Source organism: Aquila chrysaetos (genome assembly GCF_900496995.4).
Source record: "Aquila chrysaetos chrysaetos chromosome W unlocalized genomic scaffold, bAquChr1.4 W_unloc_2, whole genome shotgun sequence".
Taxonomy (NCBI): domain Eukaryota; kingdom Metazoa; phylum Chordata; class Aves; order Accipitriformes; family Accipitridae; genus Aquila; species Aquila chrysaetos.
The window spans coordinates 5,739,373-5,763,905 of record NW_024470322.1 but is presented as its reverse complement, the minus strand read 5'-3'; the positions used below and the strand labels follow the sequence as shown (position 1 = coordinate 5,763,905).

Sequence of the window (24,533 nt, the reverse complement as noted above, 5' to 3'; positions counted from 1 at the left end):
CTAGTCCAACCACCCTGCAATGAGCAGGGACATCTTCAACTAGATCAGGTTGCTCAGAGCCCCGTCCAACCTGACCTTGAATGTTTCCAGGGATGGGGCATCTACCACCTCTCTGGGCAACCTGTGCCAGTGTCTCACCACCCTCACTGTAAAAATATTTCTTCCTTTTATCTAGTCTGAATCTACTCTCCTTTAGTTTAAAACCATTACCCCTTGTCCTATCGCTACAGGCCCTACTAAAAAGTTTGTCCCCATCTTTCCTGTAGGCCCCCTTTAGGTATTGAAAGGCTGCTATAAGGTCTCCCCGGAGCTTTCTCTTCTCCAGGCTGAACAACTCCAACTCTCTCAGACTGTCTTCATAGGAGAGGTGTTCCAGCCCTCTGACCATTTTTGTGGCCCCCCCTCTGGACCCACTCCAACAGGTCCATGTCTTTCCTGTACTGATTATCTCTACTACTTATCACTTACAAATCAATTAACACTTTAAAAATGTTCAATACAGGCATAGTTTTGTTCTATTATTGCTTAGAAGCTCTGTGGGACTAACTGCAAAAGTATAAGCAATATAAATCAGTATTTAAATTATATATTACATGTTTATTATGAATGCAAAATTTTTTAAATTTATATTTTATGAAAAATCAGAAGTATTTACAATTTTTGTAAGATAAACTTGTATGCTCTAATTTACAGTCTGATGTAGCAACAATCCATAAAAATTCAGATCCTTTAGAGTTGTGTTTACAAATTAATTTTCTTAGGAGGCAGCTACAAAGGATAGTGCTGTATACACAAGCAAGAACCAGCTTGCTACATATGGTTTTCTTATCAGACAGACACATGTACTTTTTACATTGTTTTTAATTTCTTTACAAAAAGTCTATATAAACTTGTATGGCTTCAAAGTTGCAACCTGCACCCAATGCAAATGTATGTATAATCACCTAGTTTAAAAGTGCTGAAACAGACCTACTTAACTAAGAAATGAAAGTAATGCTTGATTAAAAAAAGCAATACAGTTTTGGGTTTTCATTAATAAAATAGTCATGTTAAATGCAGTTTGATTGCAAAGCAGATTACAATTAAGATTCCAGTAAAAAGACTGTACCATTTTATATGAGTTAGAAATTTACCATTCAATAAGATTAGCAAGTTAAGAGCCAAATACTCTTCCAATCAAATCTACAGTACAGTATGTGCTTAGTGCTAATAATGGAACTCTTATCTGCAAAAGTGTGTAGTATACATTAGAATTTATGTAGCCTCTACAAAGCTTAATTTATTGTAAAGCTTCAGCAGTCAATTAATTACTGGTTCAAGCAAGTTTTATTGTTTTAATAGATAATTTGAAATAGATACTGGTATTCAAAATGGTCATATAAAATTCCCACTTGTAGGTTATTGAATTATTTTGCCCTAATACTTTTGATTTCAGCATTGAAAAAACACTTGATAATACAAATACATAAAATATTTTCTAAATTAGTGACCTGCTTTAAAAGATGTTACTAATGTGTCACTTCCCTGTGCTAAGGCTGTGGCAAGCAGATTAGATGACAATACAAATATTAAAATTGGTGGGTTTAGATAAAATTTAAAATAATAGAAATGGCAGTACTTGTCATCCTGCTGCTATAAAATACCCTTCTAAAATGCTATTCCTCCCAAAGTAATATATTTACATTCACATCACACAACCCTCAAAGCACTTAAATTCTAAAGACTTGCAGTCAAAGTGAAAGGAAATGCTGTTTGCTTTTACCATCATCTGTCATTTTTCAGGATTTTCATCTTTGGTGACATTAAAGTTACTATCAAAGTTTCAAAGTCCTGCATGATGCATCTCCCTTTACTACAGCCGCATTTATTGCAATTACCCCATGAGGAAGTAAACCAGCATTTTAAACCTCTTTTAAAACAATCTCCAGTTTTGCAAATCTGCCTCCTAAATCCCAGTCAAAGGAATTTTTATAAAGTTGTATGCATTATACAAACACCGTGCTTTCTTGATGAAGAGCCAAACTTTGAAAAAGGAATTGAGGCATGTGAATAACAAAGTGGATAGGCACAGGTTTGGTTTTTTAAAGGCACAAATGTTATGCAATTCATATAAAAATAAATTAAATCTACAGCATTGATTCAAACAATCACAACACTTATAAAATTTACTAACTGCAGAAGTAAATCTCTTCTGTCTTTTGCAATTTTGTAACACATTGCACTTAGGAAAAAACCCTATATAAAACAACTTACATGTTAATAATATATGATACACGGGCATCAAGTTACATTTTTTTTTATACATCTCTAACTCAGCTGGTTTTATGGCATGAGTGGATGGAAGAACTACGTGAGACTTTGCCTCTGTTTTCTTTAAAAACTGGCAATTAAAGAATCTGAAAAATTATTATTACTTATGGAAAGGTCAAATATTTCTTACTTGCTTTCCTACATGTTTAGGTTTAATGTTTGCAGTATAACATACAATTTCATACTTTCATTACAACTATTGATTATTATTTTGACTTCATCTATATAAATTTACTAAAATTTGAACAAATTTTTCCAAATATTGCAGATGATCATTTACAGTGTTGAAATTAACTTCAGTGCTATTATAAAGTAATAAAAAGTTTGCAAAATGACTTTTAAAAGTGCATTTTCTGTTTTGTAGTTCATCCTCAAAGTAGGTCAACATTTTTAAAAAATTAATGCATGTTAAAATAGTGTTTGAAAAGTAGAAAGGGCAGAGTGAGCTTCTTGCACTCCTCTGATCCAATGACTTCCACAGGTTCATCAGCAGTCTGCCATATACCGTCCTGAAAAATAAAGGTAGGTTTTTTGCAGTCAGTAGATAAAACAGATTGTGTCAGTATTTTCCTGGGAGCAGTTTGACTAACTATGGAAGAACAAAAAAAGTGAAACAGTTTTCAGTCATGTTTTTGAGGAAAAATAATTATTTATGCATCACTCATTTAACAGTTTCATAATTTATAATTTAGCACTATAGAATATATCATATTAATTTGAATATATAAGTATGTCAGCGTCTTACCAGTGGCAAATCTCTTCTTAAGGAGAGAAAGTCGATAGCCAGTGCCTACTAGCTCTACATCTACTCCTGAAAGGGTGCTTCCTTCACTAATGAATTGCACCGCAAGTGTTGCTGGTTTACTGGGTCCTTCTGAAAGTTCAAATTTTGCCCTGAGGGATCCAGAACCTATAAAAATAACAAAACTGAAAGGCTGGTTGTTTTGCAAGACCAAGATGATCTCCCCAAATTTTTAGTAGTAAGAAGTAGAACTAACATGGTGATCTTTAAGACCTATTCCTAGTGGCAGTCCTATATAAATTTTCAGAAGAGTTGAGAGTACAACTCTCTTTTTTCCAATACTCTGTTTAAGACAGTGACTAGTGAATGATTCAGAGAGAAGCAATACACATTTCTACAAGATTACACTCATAGAAGAATGTGTATATCAGACAGCCTGGTCTTATTACATTAAATACCTGATTGTTCCCTATAATAATCATTTATGCTTGCTGGTCTATCTTGTATGTAGTACTTTTCATTAGCAGATTTGAAAGTACATCAGAATATTTAAATGTTGTCACAATCTGCCTGGATGAATGTACATGAACAAAACCATTGGAAGAAATGCAGCTGAACAGTAATGTACCCAGATGAAAGAAATTCTGATTTTTTCTAATAAAGACAAGGTCTGATTAAATACATTTCCCCAAAAACTTCAGTTGATTTTTCATAGACAGTGGTGAAGTTCACTTCAGTGCCATTATAAAGTAGTAATAGTTCAAAATTACTTTAAGTACATCTTTGTAGTCAATGCAAGAAATTTAAAAAAAACCCCAACATTATTGCTGGTCTCTTTTCCTAGTTCTTAAACAAGTCTTTTCTTGTTCTTGCAAAATATGCTGAGGAAAAAAGATTTAAATAATTAATTAATGGAATAGTGAAAGTCAAGTATTTTTACTTCTTTAAAACAACTAGTCAGTAGGAACTGCTAAATGAGGAGGAAAGTTAGTAACTGAAATGTTACTAGGGTAAAAGCAGGAATTGATGCATGAAATTGTTTTATGCAATGGCTTGTTCTTGATAAATTTAGCTAAAAGTCTGTTTCATTTCTTCAGTAGGTCTGTCACAGTTTGGGTAAATCGGAACTTCTTTCCACTGTAAGTATGGAAACTCATATATTCAAGTGCTTTGAAAGTTTATTCTGTGTTTTATCTCTGTCTGCAACTGACAGCTCACATAATGTACTGGAACATAAAAAACCCAAAACATTTTACTACCCTGTACACCAGATTAAGGATGACTTCAAGACATTTGCCCTAATATTAAGAGTGTTTCTGCAACTTCTCCCTTTGTTTCCATAAGTGTAAGACTAGCATATTGTTACTTCCTCTTATACACTGAATTGTGAGTACTAAGTGTTTATACTCAAAGAAAAGGGGAAGAAAGATGATGGGAAGAAAGGGGAACATAGCAGAAGCAGCGGGATATGTGCAAGTCTACTGAACACACACAAGACATGATCTGTATCACTGGCAGCCCATTTTATGCTGCTCTGCAGGTGTGCAGTAGCTCTTTATCTGGCTGCATTCATGTTTTAGTATGATTTTTTCTTTTAAAAGAAGCTCTGCAGTTTGGTAAAGGAAAAAAGAGAAGGATATCCCTACATAATCATAATGGAAGACAGATGGCAAAGAACTGTGAGGTCAGTGAATGATAAAATACACCAGACTACAGCAATAACCTCTATCAGATCAAATTCTCTCTGATTTTGTTTGAATGACTACCACAGCTTTGCAGCCTTTGCAGCAATACAAGAGGTTTTCCCTTCCCAGGCTCGTGGTTCCTATATGAAACCAGTCATATTTACAAGCAAATCTGTGCTTTCATAATTCCCTTCACTAAATTCTTAACAGGGCCAAAGGCCTTTCCGTTACACTGCAAGTCCATTTCTCCACAGAGGCTTTGTGGATGAGATGCCTCCCTTTTTCTGTTTTTCTGCTTCAGAAAGACATTGCATCTGCAAAGGCTGCAAGGGCTATGACATCAGCTGGACCTCAGGGAAAGGCAGCTGGGCAGAGTACAACTATTGCTACCTTACAAAATGCTATATAAATTACCACTCTGAGCAGATGTGCATAGATTTATTTTTTTCCTGGAATCGTATATGGTCAAAATGAAAACCCTCAAAATGTTGGTCAAGAATCATCTATAGTTGAGCCTATCTCAGCACAGGACTTTTGGATTTATTTTTTTTTCTTTCCCCCAGTTCTTCCACTTACCTCTTTCTACTTTATCTCAATTGTCAGTGTGTGGAAAACCAGAACACAGATATTAAATGTATTTTCCTTTGAATAACTGCTCATTTCCAAATAGCACTGATGTAATAATTTCCTTGCCCAGTCTAAACTAAAATAGTGGTACTAGCTGCTTTCAAGGGGCTTCGCTATTTTTCTTTTTATAATTAGTTAATATTATTACATCTCACTGTTAATGGAATCTCTCAGGAGGAATTTCATTGAGAAGAAGGTGAACTGATAAACAGGATACAGCAAGTGTAAACAGGCACGAGGACATAGAGGCTAAAATGATTACCTTGTTACTGTACAAGAAAACAAAACAAGAGTTCAACTTGCCTCCATTCTCGGACTTCTCTGAAATGCTAGATATTTTCCAATAAGCTTTCGTCTGGTCTGTATTCCTGTAAGAGAATGGTAGGTTAGTTATAAGCACCAATTTTTAGAATATTATTTCCCTGGATTTACACTGGTACCTTACAGACCATGTACGTATAACCTACATCTCTCAATGGAGGTTTATAAAAATATTTGATCATTTTAAGGTGAGTTTGTGGAAAACTATACAAAGCAAACAGGAAAACAGAAGGGTGTGTCTGCATGCCCCTGAGCTTGCAGCAGAGCTCAGATGCACATACCACCTTTTTATACAGTTAACACTGTCCTATGCCCAGGTTATGGCTCCACAATTCAAAACCCTCTGTGGTCTCAAAGGGTAAGGAAAGGCCAAACATGCTGGAAGAAGTTTGAAAGCTGGGTCTTTATGCTTCATGACGATGGTATGAGGGGGAGCAATGCTGATTGTTCTCCCTTATGTGAGACTCCTGGCTGTGTGAATTCCATTTCCATTCTAGTAAAACTAGTTGGCAGAAGTGACTCAGGGTTTAAGCTAACTTCTGATGTTGTAAAGGGGCAGAAAAGCAAAGGGCACCAAGCACCATAGTCCGTAAGCTGACAGGGCATTTTAACTCTTCAAGAACTTTGCAGCTGTTCCATCAAAGAAAAGTCAACAACTTAAAGCTGTGAGCAGCATGAAGTGCTGATAGGTTTGAAACTGTCTTTGGCATTAGTGTAGCAGGAGTGAAATGCTCACACAAGTAGCATAGATGGTAGTGGTTACTTGTAGGTTGAATTATAAAACATTCATTCTTAAAAAAAACAAAACCCCATCACCCAACCCACTAGACCAAACATATAGCAGGAGACACATACTAGAGCTGCCTGGGACATGACTGTATATTTTTTGTCAGCTTTCAAGGCTCAAAATTCTGGCCTTGGGTAGTTACCTAGGTGAAAGAGAGAATACCTGAGGCTCAAGTCCCTCACTCCGATGAATCTGCAATGAAACTGTCACTAAGTTTTGAGTCTTCCTCGCTAACACTAGGTGTTCTGGGTGGGCATTCCTGCTCTCACTCAGGTTTCATTAGAGGGGTTTGTGGAAGAAGCCTGAGCAGAGAGGGGGGAGACTGACTTCACCAAAAGTCTAGTCAAGTTGTACAGGCAGGATACCGAACCTGCCCTTGCTCAGAATAAACTTAAGGTGATTTGGTTAAAAGTATTGCTCCCTTGAAATACCAAGTCAAGAAAGATTCAATCTTGCCAGGATTTTTTCCACTTAAAATGATACTGTATTACCACTTTGTCTAATTAACACATTTAAATGTATTGCCTCCAGAAACATCAGAACCTTTCTGTAAAATACACCAGGTTTATTCTATTTCTGAACCTTGCTTTATAAGGTAAACTGATCTATAAGTAATAAGGTTAACAAAGCCTGACTTCCCTCAACTTCGTATTCTTTGCCCTCTTAACCTTCATGTTAAAAAGACCCTCTTGTCCCTCTTGGAAGTAAACAGTCCAGGAATTACGTTACAGTTGCGCAGGTACCTATGTGCTGCCAAACCACAGGCACAGTGATTGAATTCTGCTCACCTTTTGCTCCAGGGATGTCCCGCTCTGCCTAGCCCTGCTACCCTCTGCTTGTTTTCACAAACATAATTATCCGAGACACGTGTCTCGCTTTCAAGTGCTGCTGTAAATGGTCTGCAGGCTTAGAAGGTGGCGGCAGGTAGCTGCGAGTCAGATAATCAGCACGATGCTTGACTTGAGAGACAATGCTACCAGGCTTATGAAGAACTCCTCAGTTACTGAAGTTTGTTTTAAAACCATTTCAATTAGAAGTTAATTTTTAAGCTAGAACAACCAAGAAATCTTTTTAAGAACTGCATGCCTTCTACTCTCTCTATATAATCTATATATATGGATATATTTATACACACACACATATATATAATATTTTTAACCATTAAGATATTTTGGTTTCAAATCATGTTTTTAAAAATATCTATCCTGTCTATTAGCTAAAAGAAAGCAAACATTGGAAATTTCAGAAAGGCTTGTATTATTACACAGTTGGAATGGGTGCAATATAGTCTCATTTGAGTTTATGTGAATTGGCTGTACATGATCTGTTTTGGACCAGAAAATGTCCTAAACATCTGATACCATGCATTTTATCAAGAGGAAAAAAAATTAGCTGTTTCTTCCAGTGACATTTTTCAGGCTGACACTAATGAATAAACTGAAATGAATTTAAAATAATAAAAAGTATTAATATTACCATTTTGCAGGTGGAAGTGATTGCATGTTTGTTACTCCTCCATCTACTGGTACCACAACCTGGACATTAGACAGCATACTAGGCACATTCATAGACTCTGGATTGTATTTATAATCCACTCTCACATCAGTAGTGCTAGCATTACATTTCCAGTAAGTTGCAAGATTCAAGGGAGTGGACTGGATGCCATTTGAAGATACCTGTAAAAGAACAAACCATTGAAAGCAGCTTAATTAAAATATTCCCCTTTTGGGCAGAATTAGGGAATGATGGTAACGAGTATAACTCTAAATCCTGACAAATGACCAAAAGAACAATTGACCTCTGAGCCCTTAACCTCAGAATTCTGAAGACTGTTGTAGCCTAAAGTAATTCCTGTTCTTTTAATTTTAAATTAAAATAATTTAAAAAATGTTTAAACTCGCTCTGGCCCACGAGGCTCCTTCCTGTTCTGGCTTTCATAAGTCAAAACAGTTTTGTTCTAGTCTTGTGTTCTGCCTCACACAAGAAACATGCTTGCGGCAAAATGACTTCATCCTTAATAGTTGAATTCAGCTGCCCAGCCAGCAGCAGAAGGCAATACCCATCATTGGATGGGCAGCCAGCAAAACAGTTCTTACCTATTAAATGCATTATTTTCCTGCTGCAGGAGAGTTGGATGCTGTTGCTTCTGTAGCTGAACTTGTGCTACTGCCCTGCTGCACCTCTACCACTTTCCTAGTCTACTTGAGGAACCTTCTATGCCCCAATGTCCCCTCTCGCCTTTCCTTGGCAGCCCAGAACGCTTTCTATTGGCCAGGGCTTCCGCATGCTGGTGATGAGACTGGCAGCAGCAACGGTAAGTTCGGCAGCTAAGCACTAGATTGAGGCGGACAAGGAGGTTCCCAGAGCCGGGAACCCCGAGGAAGAGCAGAGACCCATCCAGAGCTGGCAGCTCTCGTGAGAGGGGCTGACATGGTGGCTGACATGGCGTGGGCGTTACCAGGGGCAACCGCGGGAGATTTAAACTACCCTGAGGAGAGCCAGCGAACAGGGCGTAGCCCCCTTCCCAGCATGAGAAGGCTACTCATGCAGTGGGCATCGTCCTCAGAAGGAGACCCAGCTATGGTTGCCACTCGGGTGAAAGCCATTGCTAGGAAAAATGCAGCGACCGAGACAGAGCTGCCAAGCAAACATGCAGCTGTCCAGGTCTCTGGCTGCAGGGAGTGCCTGAGCCTATCACTGGTACCAGAGGGCAGCAGGGACAACTCCTGTGTGAGGTGTGACCAGGTGGATGATCTGCTCAGCCTGGTGGCAGAGCTGAAGGAGGAAGTGGAAAAGTTAAGGAGTATCAGGGAGTGTGAGAGGGAGATAGATTGGTGGACCCACACCCTACCATCCCTGAGGCAGAGGCAGAGGCAGCAGATGGAGGCTCCACAAGAAGCAGAGGATCCCCTGCCCAGTTGCCACCAGGCAAGAGGGGACCTAAGAGATGGAGGGGAATAGATACAGGTCCCTGCTTGGGGAGACAGGCGAATCCCCTCCCGGTCTCCCTCACCTTCCCAGTTGCCCCTACACAACAGGTATGGGGCTCTGGAACTTGAGGACCAGGCCAATGAAGATCAGAATGTAGATGAAGGCCTATCCAGGGGGCTGCCTAGGTTGAGTCAGTCAGCCCCACGCATTCTGACAGCCTCTGTTAAGAGAAAAAGGAGGGCAATTGTCATAGGTGATTCCCTTCTGGGGGGAGAGAGGGCCCAATATGCAGACCTGACCCATCCCACAGGGAAGTCTGCTGCCTCCCTAGGGCCCGGGTAAAAGACATTACTAGGAAACTCCCCGGTCTGGTTTGGCCCTCTGATTATTACCTGCTATTGGTTGTGCAGGTTGGCAGTGATGAGATTGCAGAGAGAAGTCCAAAAGCAATCAAAAGGGACTTCAGGGCACTGGGGCGATTAGTGGAAGGATCAGGAGCACAGGTAGTGTTTTCCTCAATCCCTTCAGTGACAGGGAAATATACTGAAAGGAACAGGAAAACACACCTGATTAATAGGTGACTCAGAGGCTGGTGCCATCAGTGGAATTTTGGGTTTTTTGATCATGGGGAGGTTTACACGCCACCGGGCTTGCTGGCGACAGATGGAGTCCAGCTATCTCAGAGGGGGAAAAGGATTCTCACTCATGAGTCGGTGGGGCTCATAGAGAGGGCTTTAAACTAGGTTTGAAGGGGGCAAGGGATAAAACTAGGCTCACCAGAGATGAGCCTGGGGGCGGCATGCTAATGTGGAATCCATAGCCCAGCTCAAGTGCATCTATGCCAATGCACGCAGCATGGGCAATAAACAGGAGGAGCTGGAAGCCATTGTGCAGCAGGATAGCTATGACTTAGTCACCATCACAGAAACATGGTGGGATGACTCCCATGACTGGAGTGCTGCAATGGATGGCTATCAGCTCTTCAGAAGGGATAGGCAAGGAAGGAGAGGTGGGGGGGTGGCTCTCTATGTTAGGGAGTGTTTTGATTGTACAGAGCTCCATGACTGTGATGATAAGGTTGAGTGCTTAAGAGTAAGGATGAGAGGGAAGGCCAACAAGGCAGATATTGTGCTGGGAGTCTGTTACAGACCACCCAACCAGGTTAGAGAGACGGATGAATCATTCTACAAGCGGCTGGCAGTAGTCTCAGAATGGTGTGCCCTTGTCCTCGTGGGAGACTTCAACTTTCCAGACGTCTGCTGGAAATACAACACGGCAGAGAGTAAGCAGTCCAGGAGGTTCCTGGAGTGTGTGGAAGATAACTTGTAGAAGACAAGCTGGTAGGTGAGCCTACCAAGGGAGGAGCCTCGCTAGACCTACTGTTTACAAACAGAGAAGGACTGGTGGGAGATGTGGTGGTCGGAGGCCGTCCCGGGCTTAGCAACCATGAAATGATAGAATTCTCGATTCTTGGTGAGGTAAGGAAGGGGATCAGCAAATACACCACTATGGACTGCCAGAAGGCAAACTTTGGCCTGTTCAGGACGCTGGTTGAGAAAGTTCCTTGGGAGACAGTCCTGAAGAGCAAAGGGGTCCAGGAGGGATGGACATTCTTCAAGAAGGAAGTCTTAATGGCTCAGGACCAGGCTATTCCCATGCACCACAAGACGAACCGTCGGGGAAGACGACTGGCCTGGCTGAACAGGGATCTTTTGCTGGGACTCAGGAAAAAAAGGAGAGTTTATCATCTTTGGAAGAAAGGGCAGGCAACTCAGGAAGAGTACAGGGATCTTGTTAGGTCATGCAGAGAGAAAATTAGAAAGGCAAAAACTCAGCTAGAACTCAATCTGGCCACTATTGTAAGAGACAACAAAAAATGTTTTTACAAATATATTAACAACAAAAAGAGAGCCACGGAGAATATCTATCCTTTATTGGATACAGACGGGAACATTGCCACCAAAGATGTGGAAAAGGCTGAGGTACTTAATGCCTTCTTTGCCTCAGTCTTTAATAGGGAGACCAGTTATCCTCAGGGTACTCTGCCCCCTGAGCTGAAAAGTGAGGATGAAGAGCAGAATATACCCCCCTTAATCCAGGAGGAAATAGTTAATGACCTGCTACACTGCCTGGACACTCACAAATCTATGGGACCAGATGGATCCATCCAAGAGTACTGAGGGAGCTGGCAGAGGAGCTTGCGAAGCCACTCTCCATCATTTATCAGCAGTCCTGGTCAACAGGGGAGGTCCCAGAGGACTGGAGGCTTGCCAAAGTGACGCCCATTTACAAGAAGGGTCAGAGGGAGGATCCAGGGAACTACAGGCCTGTCAGCCTGACCTCGGTACCGGTAAAGATTATGGAGCGGCTCATCTTGAGTGCCATCACATGACACGTACAGGACAACCAGGGGATCAGGCCCAGCCAGCATGGGTTTACGAAAGGCAGGTCCTGCTTGACCAACCTGATCTCCTTCTACGACAAGGTGACCTGCCTAGTGGATGAGGGAAAGGCTGTGGATGTTGTCTACCTGGACTTCAATAAAGCCTTTAACACCGTTTCCCACAGCATTCTCCTGGAGAAACTGGCTGCTCATGGCTTGGACGGGCATACTCTTCACTGGGTAAAAAAAAACCTGTGTGGATAGCTGGGCCTAGAGAGTTGTGGTGAATGGAGTTAAATCCAGTTGGCAGCAGGTCACAAGTGGTGTTCCCCAGGGCTCAGTATTGGGGCCAGTTCTGTTCAATATCTTTATCAATGATCTGGACGAGGGGATCAAGTGCACCCTCAGCAAGTTTGCAGATGACACCAAGTTGGGAGGAAGGGTTCATCTGCTTGAGGGTAGAAAGGCTCTACAGAGGGATCTGGACAGGCTGGATCGATGGGCCGAGGCCAACTGTATGAGGTTCAACAAGGCCAAGTACCAGGTCCTGCACTTGGGTCACAACAACCCCATGCAGCGCTACAGGCTTGGGGAAGAGTGGCTGGAAAGCTGCCTGGCAGAAAAGGACCTGGGGGTGCTGGTTGACAGCCGGCTGAATATGAGCCAGCAGTGTGCCCAGGTGGCCAAGAAGGCCAATAGTATCCTGGCCTGTATCAGAAATAGTGTGGCCAGCAGGACTAGGGAAGTGATTGTTCCCCTGTATTCAGCACTGGTGAGGCCACACCTCAAGTACTGTGTTCAGTTTTAGGCCCCTCACTACAGGAAAGACATTGAGGTGCTGGAGCATGTCCAGAGAAGGGCAACCAAGTTGGTGAGGGGCCTAGAGCACAAGTTTTATGAGAAGCAGCTGAGGGAGCTGGGGCTGTTTAGTCTGGAGAAGAGGGGGCTGAGGGGAGACCTTATCACTCTCTACAATTACCTGAAGGGAGGTTGTAGTGAGGTGGGTACTGGTCTCTTCTATCAAGTAACTAGTGATAGGACGAGAGGAAATGGCCTCAAGTTGTGCCAGGGGAGGTTTAGATTGGATATTAGGAAAAATTTCTTTACTGAAAGGGTTGTCAGGCATTGGAACAGGCTGCCCAGGGAAGTGGTGGTGTCACCATCCCTGGAGGTATTCAAAAAACATGTAGACAAGGCACTTCAGGACATGGTGTAGTGGGCATGGTTGACGGTTGGACTGGATCTTAAAGGTCTATGATTCTATGCTACTGCCTCATTTTTCCCCCAAACAGTAAAGATCTTAAATAGATCTCATTCTTCCACAGTACTCATTTCTGCAATCCAAAGATATGTTCTGTTCCTTCCATCTTTCTCAGGAATTCTCTGTGTACCTAACATGCTTTTTATAGATTCAGTATGCCAAGATTTTAAACTATATTGAGGATGTGGAAAGCTACAATGATGTTAATAGCTGCACTGCTAGGTTCCTTTTGTTTTTTGATGTAGAGACAATTGGCTCAGATGTTCAACCAGCTCAGTGCAGGCTTAGCAAAGCCCTGTTCTCCCTTTTGAGGAGAGTCTGTCTGTCTTGAATTTTCATGAAGATTTTTTGTTGACAGCCAGAACCTCTTCTCACAGAATCACACAGAATGGTTGAGGTTGGAAGGGACCTCTGGAGGTCTTCTTGTCCAACGCCCCTGCTCAAGCAGGACCACCTACAGCCGGTTGCCCAGGACCATGTCCAGACGGCTTTTGAAGATCTCCAAGAAGGGAGACTCCACAAGCTCTCTGGACAACCTGTTCCAGTGCTTGGTCACCCTTACAGTCAAAAAGTGCTTCCTGATGTTCAGGCAGAACCTCCTGTGTTTCAGTTTGTGCCCGTTGCCTCTAGTCCTGTCACCAGGCACCATAGAAAAGAGCCTGGCTCTGTCTTCTTTGCACTCTCCCTTCAGGTATTTATACAAATGGATGAGATCACCCCTGAGCCTTCTCTTCTCCAGGCTGAACAGTCCCAGCTCTCAGCCTTTCCTCATAGGAGAGATGCTCCAGTCCCTTCATCATCTTTGTGGCCCTTCACTGGACTGTCTCCAGTAGCTCTATGTCTCTCTTGTACTGAGAATCCCAGAACTGAACACAGGACTCCAGGTACGGCCTCACCAGTGCTGAGCAGAGGGGAAGGATCACACCTCCCTCAACCTGCTGGCAATACTTTGCCTAATACAGTTCAGGATACCATTAGCCTTTTTTGCTGCAAGGGCACATTGCTAGCTCATGTTCAACTTGGTGTCCACCAGGAGCTCCAGGTCCTTTTCTGCCAAGCTGCTTTCCAGCTGGGTGGTCCCCAGCATATACTGGTGCCTGGGGTTGTTCCTCCCCAGGTGCAGGACTGTGCACTTCCCCTTGTTGAACTTCATGAGGTTCCTGTCAGCCCATTTCCCCAGCCTGTTGAGGTCCCCCTGGATGGCAGCACAACCCTCTGGCCTATCAGCCACTCCTCCCAGTTTGGCATCATCATCAAACATGATGAGAGTACACTCTGCCCCCTCATCCAGATCTTTAATGAAGATGTTAAACAGGATTGGACACAGTATTGACCCCAGGGTACACTGGCTAGTTACTGGCCTCCAACTAGACCTCATGCCACTGACCATCACCCTCTGGGCCTGGCTGTTCAGCCAGTTTTCAATCCACCTCAATATCTGCTCATCCAGCCCATACTTCAACAGCTTCTCTATGAGGATGCTATGGGAGACAGTGTTGAAAGCCTTCCTGAAGTCTAGGTAGACAATATCCACTGCTCTCCCCTCATCTACCAGGCTAGTCATTTCATCATAGAAGTTTATCAAGTTGGTCAAGCATGACTTCCCCTTGGTGAATCCATGCTGACTACTCCTGATGACTTGCTTGTCCTCCATGTGCTTGTAAATGGTTTCCAGGATGAGTTGTTCTATTATATTATGAGAGGTGAGAACATCATGCATTCTCATATATTACAGCTGATTAGCTATAGCATCCAAAAATTATGCAACGACAAAATCAAAATACAATATAATTACAAACTCAAACTCCCACCAAAACCCCTAAATTCAAGGAAAACTTAGCTTTGTTAACAAATACCTAAAGAAGCAGTGTTTGAAGCTTGCACACGTGAATTGGACTGAAGTGTGAGCAAGCTGAAACAGGTCATAAATGAACAGGGAATGACATGAAGGCATAACATGAATGCACTGAGCCTGGGCAGAGCCTATGCATTGGAAACAGTGACAAACAGAATTGGCCTAGATGAGGGATGACAGTTCATCTGCATGCAAGCAGGCAAAGAACAATTCTTATAGTGTCCATATAGATATGAAATCTGCCAGAGTTCCTTAAAAAATTCCAAAGGGAAAAAAGTGTTTACCTGATACTTTAAAACATCCACATTATAATAGGAGGCAGATGGATTCTGCTCTGATAATTTCTTGAGGTAGACAGTTATAGCTTGCATGTTCATCCAAAAATCCTTAGTACTGGAGTCACTTTGTGACTGATCACTACAAAGAAAAAGAAAGGTAGGAATCAGAAGGCAACACTGAGTTTTATTATTTCAGATGTCTAAAAATTAAGACTAGATCTTTCCCCTTCACTATTTCAAGCAAGAATTTGTTCTAATGCTTTTAAACACATAATTGTACCTTCCTAAATATTAAGACAAATTAACTGCTTGTTTTATCTGGTAAAAATTCTCCTTCCAGGTTGTGGAGCAGTGAGTTTCCTCTACTGATGATCTGCATCACAAGATGGAGTTAATGCTGAATTTAGATTTTACATTTAATAAAACACAATTTTAATACAATCAGGTGCTGTGAGAATGTGTGGGAGGTGGTGATGAAAGTGGTCTTTGAAAAGGAATGTTATCCAATTTGGAATAAATCCTAAAATCATAATTAGTTTTTGTTATGACATAGCTTCACTAATGCACTGAATTAAGATTTGTGCTGTATGTATTACCACGCTTTCACATATTTATAGAGAGCGTAAGCTTTCAAAATTTTTTTCAATAAAAGTGATTTTCAAATTATAAACAATTGTTCCTCAGATACTTATAGTTACATTCAATCTTAGTAACAATTTATTATATAATATCTATATGTAGGTAAGACTGCACATGACTGCAGATGCAAAATCCTGGTTGGGAGCTATTGGAGCATGAAAATGTTTTGCAGATCAAGAATATTTTCAGCTCTGGTTGCATCAGGTTTATTTTTTAATAAGGATAAAACTTTTAAGAAAAGCGATTCAGAAAGAAAATTCAAATCACTTAAGAATTCAAGAGCTCCACGGATCATCTGTGGATACATAGAGGAACTGCATCCATCCCTAAGGAGGCATGCAGAGTGCGTGTGCACAGAGTGAAAGCTGAAAACGAGCACCTGGAACACAGTAAATATGACTGCAATAGATTGAATGGCCTATAACAGTGACTTACATACCAGTAGCCTGTCCAATTTACTTCGAATTTGGTTGTCAATAGTGTTGTCATTCATGCAATTACCATTTCCCACAAAAATATATAGATAAACACTTATCACAGAGACCTTCCAAAATTTAAACAAATGAAACCAGTAGCAAAATCCTTCTGCTGCTCCACAACCAAGTGTAATTCAAAACAGAAATTCTGATGTCTCCACAAATATCACTCACATTAAAAAGTTCCATCTCTATAAATACTAAGCAAACGACGGTCATTGCAGTATATGATGAAGAGTCAAATTATTACCATACGGGTTTAACTTCATAAATATCCAGTACATACATCCTTTCTAATTAGAGGTGAAGTGTTACAGCACTCAGACAAGAATACTAGACATTTTCACTTTTTTCTAAAATATAATTTTTCAGTATAATTCACTTTCAGATATGGCTCTGCTAACATTTCAGTTATAAACTGTCATGTCAAAGAACAATAAATTAATTTTGTATGAAACGTTCATTACATTAAGCATGAATGATCAAAATGAAATTAAATACAAAAGAATGGATGCATATGGTTTGATTGTTTCAAGTTATTTCAGTAATTTAACAAATGTAGCATCTAGAAGTGTTTAACTGGTTTTCAAATAATTTCTCCAATAAATGAAAGCAAAACTGCTCAGCTGAAACAGATATCTGCTTTTACACTTTTTTTTTTTAAATTCTTAAGAATTCTCCTAAGCATGCTGCTATACACTTGAGAGATATAGTTATGTAATGGATCTGATCTACTGTAGAAATGATACAGCTTAAAAGATACACTAATAACTGACAAATGAGATTAGGTGTAGCTCCTACTACTTGTTTTCTATTTAAGGCTACTGTTTCATAATTTAATCTTACCATAGTTACTACTGTATAAGGAAATCCATGTGTCCTATTTTTGACATCTAATTTTTCTCTGTAGTTGTAATTAGTTATATTGTTCATGTAGTTTGATTAGAAAAAAGGTTTGTTTGTGGTTTGGGTTTTTTTTTTTTTTTTTTTAAAAGGTTATTAAACTTTTTTTTTTTTTTAAACACAGCTACATTTGCAAACTATTTTTTATGGCTCCTGTTATATTCAGCATAAGTTTCAAGTCTGAAATTTTTAATGGTGGCAGTGGAGAGAAACTGAGCTAAACAAGATTAGTTCAGGAAATTAAATTATGTATAAGCAAATTAACAAGACTGTAGAGAATTCTGATTTATATATACAACAATTCACATTTTACAAATCATGTAGTTTACTTTTATATTAAAAAAAAATAAAATACAAAACCTGTATACAAGTTGTGCATTTGGAAGAATCTGCTCTAGTTTACTTGTGTTTTTTACCCTGAAGCAGAGCACAGCTGGAGATGGGTTGCTGGTGAAGACTTTAATAATCCCACTTGGGAATGATACTGTCATATCACCAGTGATCTTCACAATACATCTAGAAGAAAATGAAAACATCAGTTTTATTGCAACTCATTAACTGCCTAGTTTTAATACTAATTTTAAAGCAATCATTGTACTTTTACAATCTGATGAGCTGAATTCAACACAGAAAATCAATTTCAAATGAGGATAATGTGGCACTATGACAATGTACTATCACTTTCAACTTGGAAGTCAGATGAAATAAGAAAAAAGTTTAGCTGGTTAAGCATACAGTAGTACAGGTAGATATTTTTCAGGCTTTGAAAACATGGCATGACTATGCTTAGGCAAGGCCTAAGTAGCATAGCAAGCAAAGTGACAGAGGGAATGAAGTGCTTTTAAGCTGCCCAAATTTACATGTAGCACCTACCTGACTATAATAAAAACCCTTCTCATTTTCAGTGTTCTCATTGAACACATTTTTGTAAAGCAGGGATATATGAACTCCTAGGCCAATAGAGAGTGATAAGCCACTGCTGTCACTTATAATCGGGGGAAAAAACCCTGTGAATCCCCCTTCTAATGTATATACATTTTCCCCAAAAATATTAAAACCAGAACTAGTGTGTTTTCTTATTGTAATTTATTACATTCAAAACAATTCACTATTTAACTAACTTTGTGGGATCTGCTCCTTTAAAGTAGGCGTTAACAGATTCAGTAAGGGCTACTGCAACAGGCAAGGTGTCCTGGTTTCCAAGTCTGACAGGGCTGGAACCACGTGAAACACCTAGAATACATACAGCGTATAGGTTTAATTTTCAAAAAGCTCAGCAATAGATTTCAGAATGGTTGACTACACCTGTCATTTTTACAAGAGATTACTACCATCAAGGTCACAGCAGAGTCTGAAGTATTACTTGAAAAGGATGTGGAAAAAAATAAACATAGTACAGTACAATCACACCATCAAAATACTGCTTAGCAGCCTAAAAAAAACAGGACTACGAGTATGACATTTTGTAAATGGACAGACACAAGGAAATACACAAGACAGAAGAACACTGCATTAAAATGGCTACTGATGAAACTGAAGTCAACAGATCCAAAGGAAATTAGATGTTAACTACAATACTTAAAAAGAGTCCCTATTGTATGCTTATAGCATGGAAAAATTATGATAAATTAGTCACAGAAATGCAAAGAATTCAGTTATCGTATGTATGAACATAAATGCACATACATTAATATTACCCCACATAAGTGAACTGTTGAACATTCTTTTAACTATTTCAGCCAACAAAGATTACAATTCCCAAGCAGAAACTGTTGGAAAAGTATTTTGCAAAGTTTTCTAATGTTTACATAGTAAAGATTCTGGGAGTACCTTGGAGGTACCTAGAAATACATAGCAGTTTACAAGAAAAATAATTACCAGGCCTACATCAGCCTTCACAGATGCCTGTGCCTACACAACAAAGTTCCAATGCATTGCTATAAAAATCAACTCAGACCTCAGCTAAGGCTTTTTGAAATGTGTGTGTATAATTGACAAAACCGGTTGTCATGGGATTTTACTTTTCAGTAGTGTTTTATATGTGTACTGAATATAAGAGACAATACCAGAAGTTCTATCTTTTTATTAGTGCAGTAGTGTAGTGGAGAGCATCTTACTAATTTTTTGTACCACTGCTGAAACAGCCTGTATCACATGCCTGCTGCAAGCTCTCAGAGGTATGGGATGTCACAGAGCTGCACCAAGGCAGACTCGCTATATCTCTGGCTGCAGTCCAGCTCACAAGTCCAGTTCTAGGACCTTCAGCAGCACCAGCAAATCTGGCTTTGATGCCCTGCCACCTGCCTCAGCTCCAACCACTGTTAACAGCCCTTCAGCTGTGCTGACTCAAGAGCTATTGACACAACCATGCAAACAGTTGCATTGACACACTGGAGGAGGTTGCCAAACTGCAGAATAAAAGACTGCATCATTGGCCATAAGAAGGGGCAAATAAATAAGTCTGATCAGACGGTTTTAGTTCAGTTTAGGAACAATGATTCAGGTAATTTTAATATTGGCTAAATTGCTGTCATAAAAATAAAACGTATAAAAATATTATCTTTATTATCTATATCTTCAAAGCTTTGTGTTACTTAGAAATATAGAAATGGTTTTATCTACTTGTCTTACGAGAATAAGGATTGTCACAGTAAAAATATATTCCCTTTTCTTCCAAGAAAGTAGTAATGACAAACTGAAGAAACAAGACCAATTTTCAGCTTGTTTTGGGGGGGAATAGATGGAAGATTATGTTGTATAGAAGTGGTTATAACAAGTTTTGGTGACTTCAGCAACATATAACTTGTTAAGTAGTTGAGCTTTCAAGTTACTTGTATCTACCAGACACCAGAAATAGCTGGAGAAATGTTTCAAAAGAAATACAATATTATTAGCTGTAGTGCATTAGGATGATAAGTTAACATGTAAATCTGCTTCTAGTACAATACCTGGTGGTGTCTCACAAAGCTTTTCAATTGTAGGAAGTGTTCCAATGAAAAGATCATCCTCTATTATGTTTAAATGAAACAAAACATTGCAAGAAAACAAAATATTTCAAGCAAAAATAGATGTTATAGATGTTAAACAATTTAATATATAAAAAAATACTTTACAAATGAAAACAAGGCTAAAGCATAAAAAAATTCAATTATGCATGCCTACAAGTTCACTTGGAACAAGATAATTATAGTCAATTCTCCATTATTCAGAACAAATGGGGTGATGGAAACACTGGATTGTACAAAAGCCAAAAAAAATACAGACAGTAGTGCAGAGTGTATCCTCATGCCCCAAAATCATTCAGCTGTCTGCACTGCCCTTCCCAGCTCTCCAGGACTATTTAATTCATACAATCAGTGCAGATAGAACTGGACTCATTTATTTTTGCTAGGCCAGGTTAACAACCATGTCAAACCTTGGTGTCAGCACACACCTCCTTACCTCCTCCCTCACCTCACGATTTCACTGTCACTGTCTCCAATAACACACACAGAGCTGGGGCTATTGATGCTGCTGCCACCAACTTCTGGTTCCTTGGCACCAGTGCTGAGGCCTGAGGAAGTGAGCCTGGATGGACTCTGGCAACCAAAATATCAGTTATCTTTCTATGATGCTTCTCAGCATTTGGGAAACTGGTGGACACTGAACTGTGCCAGCACTGTAGCAGCTAAGGCTAGGCAGACCTTACTAGCTTTGGTCCTGCACAGGGTGGAAACAGCTACATTGCTTTCAATGCAGAACTCCCACTAGAAGCTGTGCAGATGCTCTTCTGAGGTTCTGAGCCTGGGTGAGGAATCCTTGGCATCAGTAACATTCATAGATAACTGAGTGTTAACTCAAGACTCTGATTTAACTTGGGACTAAAGTGGTAATAGTGTTCAGGAACGAAATACTTCCATTCTGCTACAGAAACAAGTTAAAATGTCTTTTAAAAAAACCCCACAAATACCCCCCCCAGTCTCCTTGTTATTTGTTATAATCAAATATCATAACTGAAGAACTTTAAAAACATGAGAAAACCTTCTGAAATTAGTGGCAGCACAGGAAGACTGATTTGCTTTTCATCTTCAGCTTTATTGTTTGGTTGGTTGTTTTGCTTTTACTAAACACCTCTGTTTAGCTTATATACTTCAGTAACTTGAAGAAAAAGATGCATTAGTTTCATTTTTTTGGAAACTGCAATTACAGGATAACAAACAAAATAAAAATAACATTAAAAGAACTCAATTTTGTGAACATTTATATTAATTCAAATTTATCAGTATCCCAAAATATTTCTGTACATCTACAATAACATCTTCTGAACAAATACATGATAATGTTGTGCTTTGTGCTTGATGAATAGGTATACAAGCACACCAAATACAAATTAATGGAATATTTTAATTTTGAAAAATATTTCACTGAAGAACATGCCATAATTGCATCTATGATCTAATCTAGTCAAATCCACTGTCCTGTCTCTCAGTGTCATTTAGAAGCAGGTATTGCAAAGGATGCTTGAAGTACCTAGACTGGACTCACATATGGAACAACTAACTCCAAGGAATGGTTTTCCTAACAGGTGGAACTCGGTGGCAGAATTATACCATTTCTAAAATGAGTTAAAATGGTTAATTTAACTTACCAACTGTAGGTGTGCTTGCTGCACTGAGGGAAGCAGAAGAGGATATTGAGGAAATGCTCTCTGCAAGTGCCAAGGGAGCTGCAGGTGGTAGACTTGAGTTAGAGGTCAATGGAGGGCTGAATGGCCTAGGCTAAACACAAGAGATCACAAGAGTATTAGAGACAGAAAGTGGTTTTAAAAAAAGATGAAAAAAGACTGTAAATAGAAGAGTTCTTAATTTCATTCCCCAATAAGTTTCATAGTGTTTCTCAACATATTTCTTTTAATACTTTATCTATCCTAGTTTTTAGCATAAAACAGAGACCCCACATTTTCTATGGGAATCAATTCCATTATTTCATAGCTTATTAATTTTTTTCCTGGGTAGTTAAGTCTAATGTATTTGATTATGTAACAGCCTGTCAATAATTGTGCTATAACACAGTAGCAGAACCTAAGCCTATAGCCCTGTGTATATGTGCAGCAAATGTGGATTTTCAGAGCTAAAGGAGAGCTACTAACAAACTGGAAGCAAGTCCAGCAGAGGGCAACTAGAATAGTTGATGACTGGAGGACATGAGAGAGAGGAAGAGGCTGAAGGACCTGGGTTTGTTCAGCCTGGAGAAGAGAAGCCTAAGGAGGGATCTACTAGCAGATTTTCACTAGCTACAAAGAAGATGGAGTCAGGCTCTATTCAGAGGTGCAAGAGCTATAACAAAAGGAAATTTCAGCTGAACATTGGGGAAAAAAAATTCCTTCTTGTAACCTTGTGGTTAAACCCTGGGACAGGTTGCCCAAAGAGGTTGTGAGACCTCCCTCCCCAGAGATTTTCAAAACTCAGCATGTCCCTGAGCAACCTGATGCAGTTTTGAAGTTAGCCCTTCCTTGAGCAGGACGTTGGCCTAGAGGAGATCTTCAAAAGTCCCTTCCACCCTAAATCTTTGGATAGTTTTATGATCCATTTAACTGTTAAGGTATTAGTTTAAAATAACTAATGATCATTTTGGGATTAACCTATCTAAAAGGTACTGGAACTCCTGAAGCATCTGTTTTGGTTGGGTAATTGTTTTTTTCATTTTGGTTCTATCATGCTTGTCACTGAGTATATGACTTTTATAGAGACCGTGGGAATTGTAAAAGGAGGTGGCATATAGCGAAGACAACTCACAATCTTCCACTTGTATCCAGATAACAGCCAGTTTCTAAAAAATGTAACTTTGTGCAGAATCATACTTTATAGCAGAACAGTACCAGCTAAATTCTTCTCTTTAATTCTGATGAGATGAAGAACAGATTTCTTGGTCTAAGAGCAATTACTACAATTTTATACTGGAATGAGAAAAGAATCTCAAAATGAACCTTATTCTGACCGTATAACATTACAGAAAAGCAAAAGAATTAAACAATGTTTCAGCATAAGACCAGAATTTTTTTCATAATGAGAATATGGTGAAAGTATCTTGCTACTTTGAAAGACAGTAAGAGGATCTTACCATGGTAAAATTTTTTCCAAGTCCGTAAGTCAAACAAAACGCAAAGAATCACAATATTCATAGAAGAGATTAAGCATGGCTTGGTCTGATATGCTGTCGTCTTTGCCACATTCCTTATCAGCAGGTGGACCTACACTGCAAGCAGTGAGCAGAGATGCAGGAAGCGTGCAACCTCTCACTATCCCGATGGGCAGCTGCTGCAATCTGCCACCTCTACCAACCAGCACCAAAGGCAGGGCAAAGTCACAGCAGGGCTACTTGTGTCAACACATGACTGATAAAGATCTACTTAATACCACTCATTCCCCAAAGCTTTGGTGATATCCCTAAATCAATGGAGTTTTGTTAATTACTTCGCTAGTATTTCACATTTTGAAAGCTTTAATCCCACACATATGCTATCCTTTAATTTTCAAGTTATTGATTTGTTCAATTAAAAGCATTCAGCTGATGCAAAATTTATGTTTTGGACCTTTTTAGTTAAGTTAAGAATTATTTTGTTATAGTAACATGTTTATCATGAACAACTGCCATGCCTATCCAGCAACGGTGAAAATCTGAGTATGTGATTCCTTGAACATTGGCTGGAAAGTAACTCCACTGTAACAGTGTAAATGACATATCTGAAATTGAGTTACAGTGGAGAATTAAAAAAAACCCCAACAATCAATACATACTATTTCATTAATTCCACTAAGTTTCCCTGTAGACAACTTTGGTCTTGAAGCAGGCCTTGGAAGGGGTACAATGGTGCCTACAGAAAGAGGAGTTGTGGGCCTTGCTGAAAGAAAGCAAATTTAAGGAAATCAATATTAGAAAGGTCACACTGAACATAAATATGTACTCACTTGAATAGAATAACTGTAAGTTATGCTTCTATTAAAAGTTCCTATTTTACAAGCTCCATTTTGTAAGATTTACCACTAAGCCCTATTTTAAAAACATTTATGATATGTAATACCCTGAAAAGTGACTCTAAAAATGGCATCATGGGCTTTCTCATTGCTCTCATATGATTTTATACTAACTATTCCCAGAGGTTTGTATGTAAAAAGATGGTTTTACCCAAGATCCCTTTTGTGTATAGTCTATATGGATTCAGAATAGAGGACAGTCTTTCATGTCTCACCACAAATGGAAAATTCAGTGGAAATTCATATTTAGTCCTGGCTGACAATAGCATAACTCTGTTTACATCAAATTATGACCTCTGAAATCCCACTGACTTCAATAAGT

At 39.5% G+C, this 24,533-nt stretch overlaps 1 protein-coding gene across 12 annotated transcripts in view; it reads right to left on the bottom strand.

The window, feature by feature from the left end:
- Positions 1-371: 371 nt before the first annotated feature.
- The window catches only part of LOC121232947 (F-BAR domain only protein 2-like), a 114,768-nt gene continuing 90,606 nt past the window's right edge, over positions 372-24,533 (bottom strand). For 8 of the 12 annotated variants that reach the window (XM_041121472.1, XM_041121469.1, XM_041121470.1 and 5 more), the window contains 9 exons: positions 23,975-24,078; positions 21,826-21,955; positions 18,320-18,431; positions 17,559-17,714; positions 15,187-15,319; positions 7,949-8,148; positions 5,668-5,732; positions 3,056-3,220; positions 372-2,819 (listed from right to left, as the gene is read on the bottom strand). In XM_041121472.1, coding sequence (XP_040977406.1) covers positions 2,797-2,819; positions 3,056-3,220; positions 5,668-5,732; positions 7,949-8,148; positions 15,187-15,319; positions 17,559-17,714; positions 18,320-18,431; positions 21,826-21,955; positions 23,975-24,078 — 1,088 coding nt within the window. In that variant the 3' untranslated portion in view covers positions 372-2,796. Of the gene's footprint in view, positions 2,820-3,055; positions 3,221-5,626; positions 5,733-7,948; positions 8,149-9,466; positions 9,624-15,186; positions 15,320-17,558; positions 17,715-18,319; positions 18,432-21,825; positions 21,956-23,974; positions 24,079-24,533 lie in introns of those variants that run through there. The other 4 variants (XM_041121468.1, XM_041121475.1, XR_005931771.1 and 1 more) reach the window with 4 other exon arrangements.